Below are 16,225 nucleotides of genomic sequence, written 5' to 3'. Positions count from 1 at the left end.
GATGTGCTGTCACTATTCCAGTGAGTGTGAGATGTCGGCGAGATCTCGGCACCCTGTCGCCGAGTATCAGCGCGACGCTGTCGTGCTAAAAGCACAATATCACAAACACCTACTGTATGTAACTGTTCACACTGCAGGTGCGCTGCACTTTGAAAAGTCCTACATGCTGCGTCTTTGGTGCAGTTTTTTTTAAAAGCACAACAAACAGGCACCTTCTATTGTAAGTCAAAGTCAACAGCTCAAAAGGGCATCCGTGTAAAAGGACACAAAGTGCCATGCAGGGATGGATTCATTAATTACTGTAAGCTGTTTTTGAGTACAATGTTTTTCTGAGGCCCCGTACACACGAGGAGACATGTCCGATGAAAACGGTCCGCGAACGGTTTATTCGGACATGTCTCCTGGGAGCTTTTGGTCTGATGTGTGTACACACCATCAGACCAAAATCCCCGCGGACAGAGAACGCGGTGACGTAGAAGACACCGACGTTCTCAAACACGGAAGTGAAATGCTTCCACGCATGCGTCGAATCAATTTGATGCATGCGCAGGATTTCAGAATGCTGGTTACACGTCATAACCAGCGGACATGTCCGATTAGGTGTACTAACCATCGGACATGTCTGACGGACATGTTTCTAGCGGACAAGTTTCTTAGCTTGCTAAGAAACTTTTGTCCGCTGGAAACCTGTCCGCTAGGCCGTACACATGGTCGGACATGTCCGCGGAAACTGGTCCGCGGACCAGTTTCAGCGGACACGTTCGACCGTGTGTGTACGCGGCCTCAGTGTTCAAATTTGGAACAGGTTACATTTAAGAACAATCAAAGTGGACCCATAATAGGAAGGAAAAAAAACAGATCAGCAGATGGTGTTTTCAGTGAAAACTGCATAACAAAATGATCAGTTGACCCAGAGATATAACCAACTGAAATAAAATGCAAGAGTTGACTTAAAAGTCGAGTTTTGGCTCCACTTGCTCCCACCTTCAAGCCAAAGTTAAACTAACCAGTTAACATTACAGCAAAATATATATTTGTCCCCCCTTGGTACCCATTGCACAGTGTGATAGTCCTTCAACTGGTCTGTCATTTCACTTGTATCCCGGTAGCCTTGCAGCAAGAAGTGATTCTTTTACAGTAATTCATACAGGGGGAAGAGCAAGGAATGACTACACAAAACACTGCAGTCTATAGAGAGAAGTGAGTCATACAGAGAGCAGAGTGAGCAGCTCTGGGAGCTGATTACAGGAATTTAGTCATTCCCTATTAAAGCTACACTCCAGCCAGAATGGAAAATTAAGCCATGAGATGCATACGGTGTGCACAGTCTTCCAGCTCAAGGCTTCTTTTGTTTCATTGCTGCAGAGCACAAGTCTGCTTCACTGTATTATGTCTGTAATCTTGGGACTTGAGAACTGATATTGCTTACCTGTCTGCAGTACAGGAAAGCTTTTTCTAGGTACACTCAGTGTGGGTTCCATGCTATCTCTCACAGACAGAAAGCCTTATGTAAGAAAGTGTCAGTTCTAAGAAATCTCGTGCAGCTGCCAATCACATTTACTTGAAATTTTGAGTCTGGCTAGTGACATAGTAAGCATAGAGGATGGGAATTAAAGTGGTTCTAAAGTCAAAATAGTGTTTTGGGTTGTTTTTGTTGTTTTTTTTACCTTAAAGTAGAGGCCGATTTTAAAAAATAAGGGGCCAAATTCTCAAAAAAGCTGCCTAACTTAACTTTCAGCAGTTAAGTTACACGGCCTTAAAATTTCTACCTAAGTGCCCGATCCACAAAGCACTTACCTAGAAATTACACGCCGTGTAACTTAAGTGCCTCCGTCGCAAGGCGGTCCTCCTCTCCGGGGGGCGATTACTATTTAAATGAGGCGCGCTCCCGCGCCGGCCGTACTGCGCATGTGTGTGACGTAATTTTCCCGACGTGCAGCGTGCGAACGTAATTTACGCCGGGCTTTGTGGATTGCGACGGGACAATAAAGTTGTGACGGGTGAAAAAAAAAATACGCGCCGGGAAAACAAAAAAAAAAAAAAGAAAAATTGACAGCGTCGCTCGGCATGCATTCCTGAGGGAGAACTCCATGCCAATTTTCAAAGAAAAAAACGGCATGGGTTCCCCCCCCCAAAAAAAGGAGCCCCCCCCCCAGGAGCATACCAGGCCCTTAGGTCTGGTATGGGTTGTAAGGAGACCCCCCCTACGCCGAAAAATCGACGTAGGGGGTCCCCCTACAATCCATACCAGACCCGTATCCAAAGCACGCTACCCGGCCGGTCAGGAAAGGAGTGGGGACGAGCGAGCGCCCCCCCCTCCTGAGCCGTACCAGGCCGCATGCCCTCAAAATGGGGGGGTTGGGTGCTCTGGGGCAGGGGGGCGAACTGCAGGCCCCCCCGCCCCAGAGCACCCTGTCCCCATGTTGAGGACAGGACCTCTTCCCGACAACCCTGGCAGTTGATTGTCGGGGTCTGCGGGCGGGGGGGATTATCGGAATCTGGGAGTCCCCTCAAATAAGGGGGCCCCCAGATACCGGCCCCCCACCCTAAGTGAATGGATATGGGGTACATCGTACCCCTACCCATTCACCTGGAGGCAAAGTGATAGTTATTAAACACACAACACAAGGGTTTTTAAAATCATTTATTAGTCTGCTCCGGAGGCCCCCCCTGTCTTCTTTAGCTCTAATACCAGGGGGGCTTCTTCTTCCACTCTCCGGGGGTCTTCTCCGCTCTCCGGGGGTCTTCTCAGCTCTCCAGGGGTCTTCTTCTACCTTCGCCGCTCTCCGCTGTTGACTCGGCGCACCCCGGTTCTTCTCCAGCTGTCCGGTGCCTTCTCCTTCAGCGCTGGCTGCCTGCTATCTTCGTGTGTTAGCTCAATTACTAGCAGGCAGCCAGCGCGGTCTTCTGTGACGTCATGTTCTTCTATTCTCTTCTTCTCCCTTCACTTCTTCACCACGTGGGTACCTACCGGAGCATGATGCGACGGTGATGCCTATATAAATGGGATGCAAGGCGCGCTTCCATCATTGCAATGAGAAGAGGCGACGTGTCAACATCGGAAGAAGGGAGAAGAAGAGAATAGAAGAACATGACGTCACAGAAGACCGCGCTGGCTGCCTGCTAGTAATTGAGCTAACACACGAAGATAGCAGGCAGCCAGCGCTGAAGGAGAAGGCACCGGACAGCTGGAGAAGAACCGGGGTGCGCCGAGTCAACAGCGGAGAGCGGCGAAGATAGAAGAAGACCCCCGGAGAGCGGAGAAGACCCCCCCGGAGAGCGGAGAAGACCCCCGGAGAGTGGAAGAAGAAGCCCCCCCTGGTATTAGAGCTAAAGAAGACAGGGGGGCCTCCGGAGCAGACTAATAAATGATTTTAAAAACCCTTGTGTTGTGTGTTTAATAACTATCACTTTGCCTCCAGGTGAATGGGTAGGGGTACGATGTACCCCATATCCATTCACTTAGGGTAGGGGGCCGGTATCTGGGGGCCCCCTTATTTGAGGGGACTCCCAGATTCCGATAAGCCCCCCCGCCCGCAGACCCCGACAACCAACGGCCAGGGTTGTCGGGAAGAGGTCCTGTCCTCATCAACATGGGGACAGGGTGCTCTGGGGTGGGGGGGCCCGCAGTGCGCCCCCCTGCCCCAGAGCATCCAACCCCCCCATGTTGAGGGCATGCGGCCTGGTACGGCTCAGGAGGGGGGGGGCGCTCGCTCGTCCCCACTCCCATTCCTGGCCGGCCGGGTAGCATGCTTTGGATACGGGTCTGGTATGGATTGTAGGGGGACCCCCTACGTCGATTTTTCGGCGTAGGGGGGGGTCTCCTTACAACCCATACCAGACCTAAGGGCCTGGTATGCTCCTGGGGGGGAACCCATGCCGGTTTTGATTTTACAAATTGCCGTGGAGTTCTCCCTCGGGAATGCATACCAAATGCTGAAAAGCTTTGTGGATCTGCTTAAGTCCTCATTTGCATACTCATAGCGGCATTTCAATGAGAAATGCCCCCAGCGGCGGATGCGGTACTGCATCCTAAGATCTGACCGTGTAAGTGTCTTACACATGTCAGATCTTCTGCCTAACTTTGGAAAAAGCCTTTTGAGGATCGTTTCCAAAGTTAGGCACAGAGATAGGCAGGCTGAACAGCAGTTCCGCCTGCGTATCTCTTTTGAGAATTTGGCCAAAGGTGCTTATCCTTTTGGCTAAATGGCACCACGCACTCCATTATCAAAATGTTTATTATGACGAAATTTCTGTACGTATTCCAAGCTCTGCCTGTCCACATTCCATACTTTTCAAACAGGCACACCTTGTTTTCTCATATTTTTATTTGGGCACATGAGAAGTCTTGGATCTGTCGTTGTGGTCTTCTTACTTTGCCTAAACAGCTAAGCAGATTAGCTGACCCAGATCTGCAAAAATTCTCCCAAGCAACTCATCTAGGTAGATTGGTAGACTGGTACCACCACAGGGATAATAAATTGTGACTTTGCTACTCCTAATCTTGGACAATTCACTCTTTGCTCCAGGCTTCATAGAAGGCTTTTTTCAAGTTCTTCTCCAATCAGGCTACTTTCAAGCATCCCACTTAATGGAGGCAGGCTCTTGGCCTTTATTACAGACTCTTATGAATCCGACAGGCTCTTACAAATTGGATTTTTGGAGAGCCCTACAAATCCATCAATTTGTTCACTCTTCCCCTTCAAAATGGATTCCAGCAGAGGCTGACCACAATAGAAGAATACTACTCGGAGAGCAGTGCACTTCCTCATGCCTTATTCGCTCTTGGTTCTACCTCCCAGCTTTTACACTGCACTAATGGGAAGCTGATTTGGGGAGGACTTTTACAGTCATAAAAAACTACTATGGTTCAATTTGCCTTGAAATCTTCACTTTGCACAAGAATTCAGGAGAATAATTAGAAGATTTTGACACAATGGTATAGAAACCTTTCAATTCTATATAAGTTCTTTCCAGCTACTGGTGCTGCCAGGGGGAGCGGGGGACACTCTTGCATGTCTGTTGGTCCTGCTTTAAGCTCAATCACTACTGGAAGAAGGTTTGCTGGATTGTTCAAAAATTCACAGATTACTTTGTTCCGGATGACTTGACATTTTTTTCTTTTTCATATTACTAACGTACCACCTAAAATCTACAAAAGGTCACTTCTGCGCCATCTTCTGAATGCTGCCAGATCATGTCTCCCTTGGGTGGAGGGATCCACAACCTCCGTTCATTGGGTTTTGGCTCCACAAGTTGAGGAATTTAATAAAGAATCTCGTACTGACGAACCAACATAAATGTGAGGTGTATACCTAAACGTGGACTCTATGAAACATGTTTGTATACTCTGAAAAAGAAAAATATATCTGTGAGTCCCACTGGCTGCTAGACACTGGTGTCCCTTTTTCGCATTGGTTGCATTTGTAATCCATCGTTCTACTCACCCCCCTCTCCTTTTTTCCTCTTCCCTCCCCCTTATTGCCTCCTTCTCTTCCCCTTTTCCCTTATTTTCCTGCTCCATCTTCTTTTTTCTTTATGGTTTAGCCTATAATTGAGGAAAAAATGGTACAGTGGTGTCCTTCACTGTCCACAATCACTATGAAGTTCTCAACCTGGTGTTTCCCTGAGTCCCTGGCCTTTAGGGATACCCGATGTCTTAAAGGATTTTATGATGGATGTCTGTAGTTCGGTGCATCCACGAGAGTGGTTTACTACATTCCATTGTACTCTGGGTATACTTCATTGGTTTTACTGCTGTCTTATAAATAAAAACGTGAAAAAAAGACTCTTCTGGGGGGGTCCCCCCGCCAGCACTATCCACTCCTTCTCCCCTGAAGGCATACTCCGAATACTCTATAGACACACACAGCATGACTCGGGCCACACCTCCCAGCTCCCTTCTCACAGGATTTGACTGACAGCATCAGGAGCCAATGAGTTGTGTGAGAGAAAGTAGAAAGAAGAGCAGGGCTGCAGCTGGGCACAGCGCTGGATTGGGGGGGGGCTGTCATTGGAAGGTTGAAAACCTTTAGAATCACTTTAATGCTTTCTTTGCATGAATGTAAAAAACTCCCCAATACTTATCCTATTCCTACCCATGATGACATACCCCCCCACCCCCCGCCTTATTCCAAATTTCCTGGGGGAAATCCAATGGGTTCTGTCTGCTGGATTGTAGAGTGTCGAGAAGCTGTCTTGGGTTGGTGGAATGGAATATCGAAAACGGTGTTAACCCCTGACCATTACAAATTAGTTCACCCTCACAAAATAAATAAATAAATGCAGCCATATTAATCACAAAATGTGCATTTTTTTTTTTTTTTTATGCATTGGAGCCTGCAAAGTATTGCAACCGCAATTGGTAGTTCCTGGCTCCTGCAGGCTATTCCTTGAACAGTTCAATCCTTATTTACGGACCTTCAGTCACGGAGCTGGAGAAAATATCAATGGATTATGAACGTGGTGAACGTGGACTTCCCTTGTGCGCCATTGAGAACTTTGAGTTCCTCTGCCAGGGTGGCAGGTGAGACTTATAGTTTTCTTATGCACAGATCTCTGTAAATGGATGGCGTGGCTCTGTGGGTGATGCCATGCACCAAATTCAACTAATGGAAAGGAGGTGGCGGGGAGTAACCCCCCCCCCAATTTTGGTGGGGGTTGAGGGTGTTTGGGTGCAGACCCTAAATATGGGTGTAACATGAAACATGACCAGACAAATTAACTTCTCTTAACTTTTTTTTCAGTCCTGAAAGTGTGTTCTGCTTTGAGAGAATATTGGTATCATTTGACAGCATTGCATCTCTTGAGAACGGTGTTGGCGAGTTGAATGTAGTAGAGTTTTAGCTATGTTCGCCTGCCCAATGAAGATTATAAAGTGTCAGTTTTGTCTGGAATTACTTTGAAATTACTACATACGTTAACATGTCTGACTTGCCTCTAAATTGCTGGTTGTCTTCCTGTGCCAGTGGTTCCATTATTTCTGAGTCTCTGGGCTGGAACAAAAGATCAGTCACTCAGAAAGTAGACGGCACTTGGTACATGGTTCTTTTTAAAGGTTAATTCCACCCAGCACTAAAATGCATACTTAAATCAAATCTATGAAATGAATGAGGTGGCGATAGACAAACCACCAGGGGAGCGCAATTCACATATCACCTTAATTTTTTAAGGACAAGACACAATTGGGTGCCTTGCCCCCTTTCTTTCTGATTGCAGCACACCCACTATTATAAAATAATTTTGGTTTCCATTTGCGCCAGCAACACTCGTATCGCATATTAAATCAAATCTAGTTTGTATAAATGTATGTCTTCAGAATTTAGTTGAACACTGAACTGCTAATCCTTTGCAGGAGATGTTCCAGCTGTTAACTTCAGATTAAGCTAAGCTTCTAGGTAGGCTGCAGCCTCTTATCATATGATCCTGCTTGCACAGCCACTCACTCATGATCATGTTTGTTGGAGGCTGCAGTAGGCTCTGAGAGAGGGCTGAACCATGAAAAAGACTGGTTTAAATATTCAAAGGCTAAGATGCTGGACTCTTTCAAAGACGAGAATACCGCCAGCAATATATCTAACAGGGAAGCTTACTATGCAAGATCAATGCCATGATGAAAATTAAATCCATTTAGCAGGTATGCAGTTTCCCCTGAGTGAGTATATTTGCAATTTTTTCATGTTTGACTGGAGCGTATCTTTGTCAAACACACAACAGTCCTATCTCTCAGCTGGAGGTCCCATGCCATCCTCTCTCTGCATGCATTATTGTTATTTTGTACATGTATCTATGAATTCTCCAAGGGAAAGATTATTTTTTTTGTTAAATAGTCACTGGTAGTTGAAATTATGTTGAACTATGATCTGCTATACATCTAACCTCGATGCTTACCCAAGAAACAAGCGTGTAAGTCACAGGTTGCCTAAAATCATAGTTGTTTGAATGAACAGAACTAGTTTCGAAACATTATTTGAATTTGGCTCATTCATAAAAAAAAGATCTACTCCAATATAAGACAATTTTAAAAACACATTTTGTTTAAAGCAACCCCCAAAACTCTCAGCCCTGAAAACCATACATACTAGATTTTTTTTTTCAATGCCAATATTCAGTAGCCATAATAATGCATGCCCACAGTTGTGCTTATATACGTTTTTATGCTTCAAACATTTGAACATGCCCCCTTTTGAAAACAGCAACAGATCTTTCTTACCTCATGGACCATAGAAAATGTGTGGAAATAGTGGGGTGGTATGTCAACCCGCTCTCCAATTTATTGAGTGAATCGGGTGAAGTGGACCTTTACAGTGTAACTGTTCTCTACTTACATAAATCTAGGGCAATTTTCAGATTGATTTGAAGGGACTTCTGAAGCTCTCGTTTTTCCTCTTTAGAGAAATGCTCTTGCTGTAGTAATTGTAATTCCTTAACTAGGAGAGTCAGTTCGAAACTCACTCCCAAGGCCCTGGGCGAAATGCACTCCTCCCCAATGCCCTGGGCGACATGCACTCCTCCCCAAGGCCCTGGGCGACATGCACTCCTCCCCAAGGCCCTGGGCGACATGCACTCCTCCCCAAGGCCCTGGGTGACATGCACTCCTCCCCAAGTCCCTGGGCTACATACACTCCTCCCCAAGGCCCTGGGCGACATGCACTCCTCCCCAAGGCCCTGCTCCCCAAGGCCCTGGGCGACACGCACTCCTCCCCAAGGCCCTGGGCGACACGCACTCCTCCCCAAGGCCCTGGGCGACATGCACTTCTCCCCAAGGCCCTGGGCGACATGCACTCCTCCCCAAGGCCCTGGGCGACATGCACTCCTCCCCAAGGCCCTGGGCGATATGCACTCCTCCCCAAGGCCCTGCGGCCTGGGCGATATCTACTTCTCCTGGGCCCTGTGCAGTATGCACTTTTGAGTTCTGCTCCTGATGCTGTTTATCCTTGGTTATATATTTCATAATAATGACCACTGTACACTAGGCTTTATATTTCATACCGCACTGTAATCTTTATGCTATTATTTACATTACATACTTCAGACCAAAGTGTTTGTCACAACAGTTACTGGTTGCCAAGCAGTTACTGAATCTTTTATTAAGTTATTAGCTAGCCTGAAAAGCATATGTAATAGAAAATGTATATGGAAGAGTTTATTTTAAAAAATGTATGTTTCTGTTAGAATTTCCTCTTGTTTTTTGCACAGTAGTAAAAGTGTGTTGTGTCGGTACAAGAACTGTGGCATATGCGTGCAATGTATACAGCGAGTAGACTTGGGTTTTATTTAACTGTGACCCCTTAAGACCCTCCCTTTTGTTAACCCAACTCAGCACAACATTTTTCTACTCTCCCCCCCAAGCCCAGGAGAATCTTGAATATTAAGAGCTGATTTTCATAGAGGTGGGAAAACTACATATAAACAATAATTTTTGTGTCTGTTAACATGCTTCTGTCTAGCGCTTAGAAGCAGACCTTGTATAATGGAAACTGTATTAAAGATGATGGTTAAAAGCATTGCATTTACTTAAAAGTAGCTGATAGGTACGGACAGCAAGATGACATACATTAAATATGTGCTTAGTGAATATACCGGTTGTTTTTATTTTTTCTCCTTTTATAAACAGCATTTTTTTTTTCATGTATTCTGGTAGTTTTAAACTGGTCAAATTTAAAGGCAAAAATATGAGATGATAAATTTCCAAACAACTTTCTTTTTTGAGCCACAATTTTATTTTTTTTGCTTTGTCCAGTGCTTGCATGTACTTTTGCATTATATATACTGTTCTTTCTGCCTGGAAACCAAAAAGTGTCCCTTTACGTCAAAAGTGGTTTTAGACCAGCTAGAAAACAGTGATAGTAAAAAAAACTGTTTTATAATTGAACGTGAGTGAATCGTAGGGAAATACATTTTATTATATTCTTAATTTTTATAGTTATTAATTATATTATAATTTACGATTTTGTGTTTCAAACCTTATAATACCAGGGATGTCTACTAGACTCTTGTTTGGACAGATTTGAGTGTGTTATTACTAAGAATTACAGGCCTACAATATAAAACGTCACATTTCTATGCAAAACAATTGTACCACTTTGAGATTCAAAAATCTGACATAATCATACCACCAGGCAGGTTATTGGGATCTGGCAGTGCAAACTTGTATTTAAGGCACGTTTCCCACTTATGGCAGTGTTTAGTGCCCCACGTTTGGGAATCTGTGCAACGTCGCAAAGCCGGCATCGCACCGATTAGGACGTTGCCATTACCGGAAATAGGATCGGATTTGGCATGCGGTTTGACATGTCAAATAGCATGCCAAATTGGCCCAATGTGTACGTGGGCTAAAGGTTTCATTTTTTCAGACTTCATTAGCTACATTCTTGTTTCAGGTGAGTGACTCAACAGTTGGTGAATCCTGGATCTGAATAGGAGCCCTAGAGCTTGAACTTCTAAAAAAACAAGTCGGCATTGGCAGTTCCTATATTTTTACCCTCACAGGTTCACTTTGAAAGCAATGCAGATTATTCTGGCGTTAAATAATTAATTAATATAAACACTTTTTTTTTTCTTACAAAGCAGCTAAAATTACTCCTGTTACCTTTTTGTGTTTGCGTAAGAGCAGTTTGCACTGTATTGTTTTTCTCAGCATCTGCCAGTGCTTCATGCCCCGATGGTAAAGAGAAGGTATGATTATGTTCTAAATGTGAACATAGTCAGTTTTATGAGGTTATTGTCCTATTAATGTAGCCTGAGCTCAGGTTTGTGTACTTCACCACAATGCACCACCCACCTTTCCTGTCTAACAGAAAGCAATGTGCTTTTTCCCTGCATTGGTCAGAGAAAGTAATGCTTATATGATAAGAAGTATCCAGAGTTGCTAATGAAATGCTGCTTTAGTAAGTTTTTTTTTTTATATTTGTAATTACTATTTATCCTGATTCTGTATCTACAGGGATCCAGAGAACTTTAGCTGACCCGAAGCTTGAATTCGCTCTTGGTAAGAGAATTTACTTTTCATAGAGCATTATACATCAGCGCAAGCCGTTTATGAATATTTTTAAGTGTGTGCCTCCAAATGTGTGCTGAGAATGCGGCACTATGCTGCAGAACAACACCAATAATTTGCAAATGTTTCTGCTTGCTATGCACAATCTTTTACTACAGTGCTAAAGATTAGTGAAGGCATTATTTTATGAAAACATTGTAATGCATACAGCAGCGGAGTTATTGTATATTACCCAAATACATTGGGGTTGATTTTACTAAAACTGGAGAGTGCAAATGTGCATGGAGCATGCATATTCTTCAAATGTCAGCTTGTTCAATAAAGTTTTGACAAAAAAAAAACTTGGAAGCTGATTGGTTTCTGTGCACACCTGCACCATATTTTGCACTCTCTAGTTTTAGTAGATCAACCCCAGTGTATGTGTGTTTTTTATTTTTATTTTATTGTGAGGCTGTTTTAGTGGTTAGTGACAAATAAGTGACAGGTTAAATGTATGCATATTTTTCCTGATCTAGTACTTTTTTGTTTGTTAAAAAAATTAAAGGTAGCTATGGGCCAGATTCACAGTGGAGATACGACGGCGTATCTGCTGATACGCCGTCGTACCTCTGTTTCTATCTATGCGACTGATTCATAGAATCAGTTACGCATAGATATCCCTAAGATCCGACAGGTGTAATTGTTTTACACTGTCGGATCTTAGGATGCAGTACTGCGGCCACCGCTGGGGGGAGTTTGCGTCGTAAACCAGCGTCGGGTATGCAAATTAGGAGTTACGGCGGATCCACAACGTTTTTTTGCGTTCGCTACGTCGCCGCTAGTATAGTTTCCCGTCGCAAAGTTAGTCGTCGTTTTTGGTGCCCTAACTTTAGTCAGCAAGCGTATTGCTGTCTAAAGTAGGACCGTCGTTCCCGCGTCAAAATTCTAAATTTAACGTCGTTTGCGTAAGCCGTCCGGGAATACGGAATTACGCTACGCGCGTCGCCGTTCGAAAAAATGACGTCACGGCGCGCAATGCACGACGGGAGTTAGGAAACGGAGCATGCGCGGTAGGTCCGGCGCGGGAGCGCGCCTAATTTAAATGGCACACGCCCATTTAAATTGGCCTGCCTTGCGCCGGAGGCCGCCGGCGTAGGTTTTCATCGCAAGTGCTTGGTGAATCAGGCACTTGCGATGAAAAATTGCGGCGGTGTAACGTATCTACGATACGTTACGCCGCCACTCTTCTATGTGAATCTGGCCCTATGTGTTTTAGAATTGGGGAATGGCTATTATATCATCATTACAGAATGCCTAGTCGTAAAGGTCAAAATTGAAACTGAAAGCGTGTAATAAATACAGGGAATATGGCATGGCATACCTAGTAGTAGACTAGTAATTTCGTTTTTTTTCAACCAGGTATTTTTCAACCTTCTCATGGGGCTCAGGTGCATGCAATCCACCATCTATGGGACTACAAGTCCCAGCAGTGAGAGAAAAACTGGACAAAGATGGTGGATTCGATGCACCTGAGCCCCAGGAGAAGATGGAGAACTACAAGTCCCAGCAGGTTATACATACAATAAGACTCTGAGGTGGATGGGTGTGGATTGCATGCACCTGAGCCCCAGGAGAAGATGGGGAACTACAAGTCCCAGCAGGTTATAATATAAGGCTCCGAGGTGGATGGGTGTCCAGACATTCATCCACCTCGGAGCCTTATATTATAACCTGCTGGGACTTGTAGTTCCCCATCTTCTCCTGGGGCTCAGGTGCATGCAATCCACCATCTTTGTCCAGTGCCAGCAGTGAGAGAAAAACTGACATGACGTCACTTCCGGTGAGGCATGTGCAAAAGGGAAAAATTTGTTTTGTTTTGTTTCGTTTAAATTTGTTATTTAATTAATTTCGTTAAGTTAGATTCGTTACATGTGTTAAATTCGTTTTCGGAATTTGTTCGTTTTCGACTGAATTTCTAAAAAATCCGGTCGGATTCGAAAATATTTCGACCGGATTCGTTAATATTTCAATCGGATTCTAAAACAAATTCTATTCTAATCGAATTCGAAAACAATTCGATTCGAAAACAAATTAGAATGAAAATTGAAAGCAAATTTGAATCAAAAATATAAATCGATTTCTAAAAAAGAATACAATAAAATAGAGTATAAAATAATAAAACAATAGAATGAAAATCAAAGAATAGTAAAGAATGTAATTTAATAGAATGTAATCAAATACAATAGAATATGACCTGGCTTCTTCTATCTATCTTCCATCTTCCATCTTCTGAAATTCGAAATTCATATAGAATGAACTCAAATTCGAATAGAAAAATATTAGAATAGAGCAGAAAAAAAAAAAAAATATATATATATATATATATATATATATATATATATATATATATATATATATATATATATATATATATATATATATATATATATATATATATTATTATTCTACTCTTCTAATATTTTTCTATTCGAATTTGAGTTCATTCTATATGAATTTCGAATTTCAGAAGATGGAAGATGGAAGATAGATAGAAGATAGATAGAAGAAGCCAGGTCATATTCTATTGTATTTGATTACATTCTATTAAATTGCATTCTGTTCTTTACTATTCTTTGATTTTCATTCTATTGTTTTATTATTTTATATCCTATTTTAGTGTATTCTTTTTTAGAAATCGATTTATATTTTTTAGATTTTGATTCAAATTTGCTTTCAATTTTCATTCGAATTTGTTTTCAAATCGATTTTTTTTTTTTTAAATTTGATTCAAATAGAATTTTGTTTTCGAATTTGATCGAATTTCGGCCGCGGGTTTTCGATTCGAAAACGTTCGTTCGGATTCGGTTAATTCGTTAATATTACAATTCGGGAATTCGTATGCATACGAATGTCCGAATAATGAAAAATTCGTCCGAATTTCGATACGAAACGAAATGCACATGCCTACTTCCAGTTTTTGTCTGTAACACGAAACACGGAAGTAACAGCTAAAGCAATGCTCCCGGCGCCCATAGTGGATCCAAGGGACGGGAAGCTAATCGGCACTTTGCAATGCGCCGCAAGGCGGGTTAAAAGCCAGCTAATGAAGCGCCACGTCTGCAATCTCGTGATTGCATTGACATGGTGCTTCCTAGGGCACTGGTGTCCGGCTCCTAAGTTCACTTTGTTAAAGGACGTTTTTTTTTTTTTTTTCCTTAAAGGGGCCATTTAAAATATATATATATATATATATATATATATATATATATATATATATATATATATATATATATATATATATATATATATATATATATATATATATATATATATATATATATATATATATATATATATATATATATATATATATATATATATATATATATATATATATTTTTTTTTTTGTGACTATAGGAGGGGGAGGCGGCGCCCGGGGAGGCGGCGCCCAGGGCGCCCCCTATGGACAGGTCGCCACTGGTGCTGATCATCCTTAAAGCCCTGTACACACGGCCCAGAATCTAGTCAGGAAAAAAACGTAATTTTTCCTGACGAGATTCTTGGCAAGATTCTCTTGCCGGCCAAGTGTACACACGGACCATTCAAAAGAACTGCCGTTCTTTTGAATGCCACGAATTCGGTGACGTCATCGACTACAACAAAAGGGCTCCGAGGTCCCCAGGGCCCCATGTGGCAAACCCCCTTTTTTTTATAAATGTTTATTTTTTTATTTTTGTTTATATATTTATTTTTTATTAAAGGACCCAGAGGTCCCCAGGGCTCTGGATGGCAACCCCCCCCTTTTTTTTTTTTTTATAAATGTTTATATATTTTTTATTTCTTTTTTTCCTTTTATTAAAGAGACCAGAGGTCCCCAGGGCCCCGAATGGCTACCCCCCTTTTATTATATATATTTTTCTTTATTTCTTCTTTTTTTTTTGTAAAGAGCCCCCCCCGGTTCCCAATTCGATTCGCAGCAGCCCCCCCCCCCCCCCGGTTCTCTGCTCCAGGAGAGCCCATGCCTAAAGCTGTGTAAGGGGCCCCATAATTCCTGATGGCGGCCCTGCACACACAGGCCACAATGGCAGCACCATTTTGCATTAGTCCTTGTGCAATGTGACTGCATACTGCAATTTGATATATATACACTGACCAAAATTATAAACGCAACACTTTTGTGTTTGCCCCTATTTATCATGAGCTGAACTCAAAGATCTATGACTTTTTCTATGTACACAAAAGGCCTATTTCTCCCAAATATTGTTTATAAATCTGTCTAAATCTGTGTTAGTGAGCACTTCTCCTTTGCCGAGATAATCCATTCACCTCACAGGTGTGGCATATCAAGATGCTGATTAGACAGCATGATTATTGCACAGGTGTGCCTTAGGCTGGCCACAATAAAAGGCCACTCTAAAATGTGCAGTTTTACTGTATTGGGGGGTGGGTCCGAAAACCAATCAGTATCTGGTGTTACCGCCATTTGCCTCATGCAGTGCAGCACATCTCCTTTGCATAGAGTTCATCAGGTTGTTGATTGTGGCCTGTGGAATGTTGGTCCATTCGTCTTCAGTGACTGTGCAAAGTTGCTGAATATTGGCAGGAACTGGATTGCGCTGTCGTATACGCCAAATCCAGAGCATCCCAAACATGCTCAATGGGTGACTTGTCTAGTGAGTATGCTGGCCATGCAAGAACTGGGATGTTTTCAGCTTCTAGGAATTGTGTACAGATCTTTGCAACATGGGGCCATGCATTATCATGCTGCACCATGAGGTGATGGTCGTGGATGAATGGCACAACACAACAATGAGCCTCAAGATCTCGTCACGATATCTCTGTTCATACAAAATGGCATCAATAAAATGCACCTGTGTTCTTTTTCCATAGCATACGTCTGCCCATACCGTAACCCCACCGCCACCATGGGCCACTCAATCCACAATGTTGACACCAGCAAACCGCTCACCCACATAACTCCATACACACTGTCTGCCATCTGCCCTGTACAGTGAAAACCGGGATTCATCTATGAAGAGAACACCTCTCCAAAGTGCCAGACGCCATAGAATGTGAGCATTTTTCCACTTGAGTCGGTTATGAACGAACTGCAGTCAGGTTGAGACCCCGATGAGGACGACGAGCATGCAGATGAGCTTCTCTAAAAAAGGTTTCTGACAGTTTGTGCGGAATTTCTTTGGTTATGCAAACCGATTGTTGCAGCAGCTGTCCTGGTGGCTGGTCTCA

At 43.1% G+C, this 16,225-nt stretch overlaps 1 protein-coding gene across 3 annotated transcripts in view; it reads left to right on the top strand.

Annotated features, from left to right (window-relative positions):
• The window catches only part of INPP4B (inositol polyphosphate-4-phosphatase type II B), an 877,589-nt gene that overhangs the window by 17,767 nt on the left and 843,597 nt on the right, over window positions 1–16,225 (top strand). For all 3 annotated transcript variants that reach the window (XM_040331418.1, XM_040331408.1, XM_040331402.1), the window contains exon 2: window positions 10,946–10,990. In XM_040331418.1, the coding sequence (XP_040187352.1) occupies window positions 10,946–10,990 (45 nt within the window). The remainder of the gene's footprint in view (window positions 1–10,945; window positions 10,991–16,225) is intronic.

The sequence above is a fragment of the Rana temporaria genome, chromosome 1 (assembly GCF_905171775.1).
Source record: "Rana temporaria chromosome 1, aRanTem1.1, whole genome shotgun sequence".
NCBI lineage: Eukaryota > Metazoa > Chordata > Amphibia > Anura > Ranidae > Rana > Rana temporaria.
This window is presented reverse-complemented; position numbering and strand designations above follow the sequence as displayed.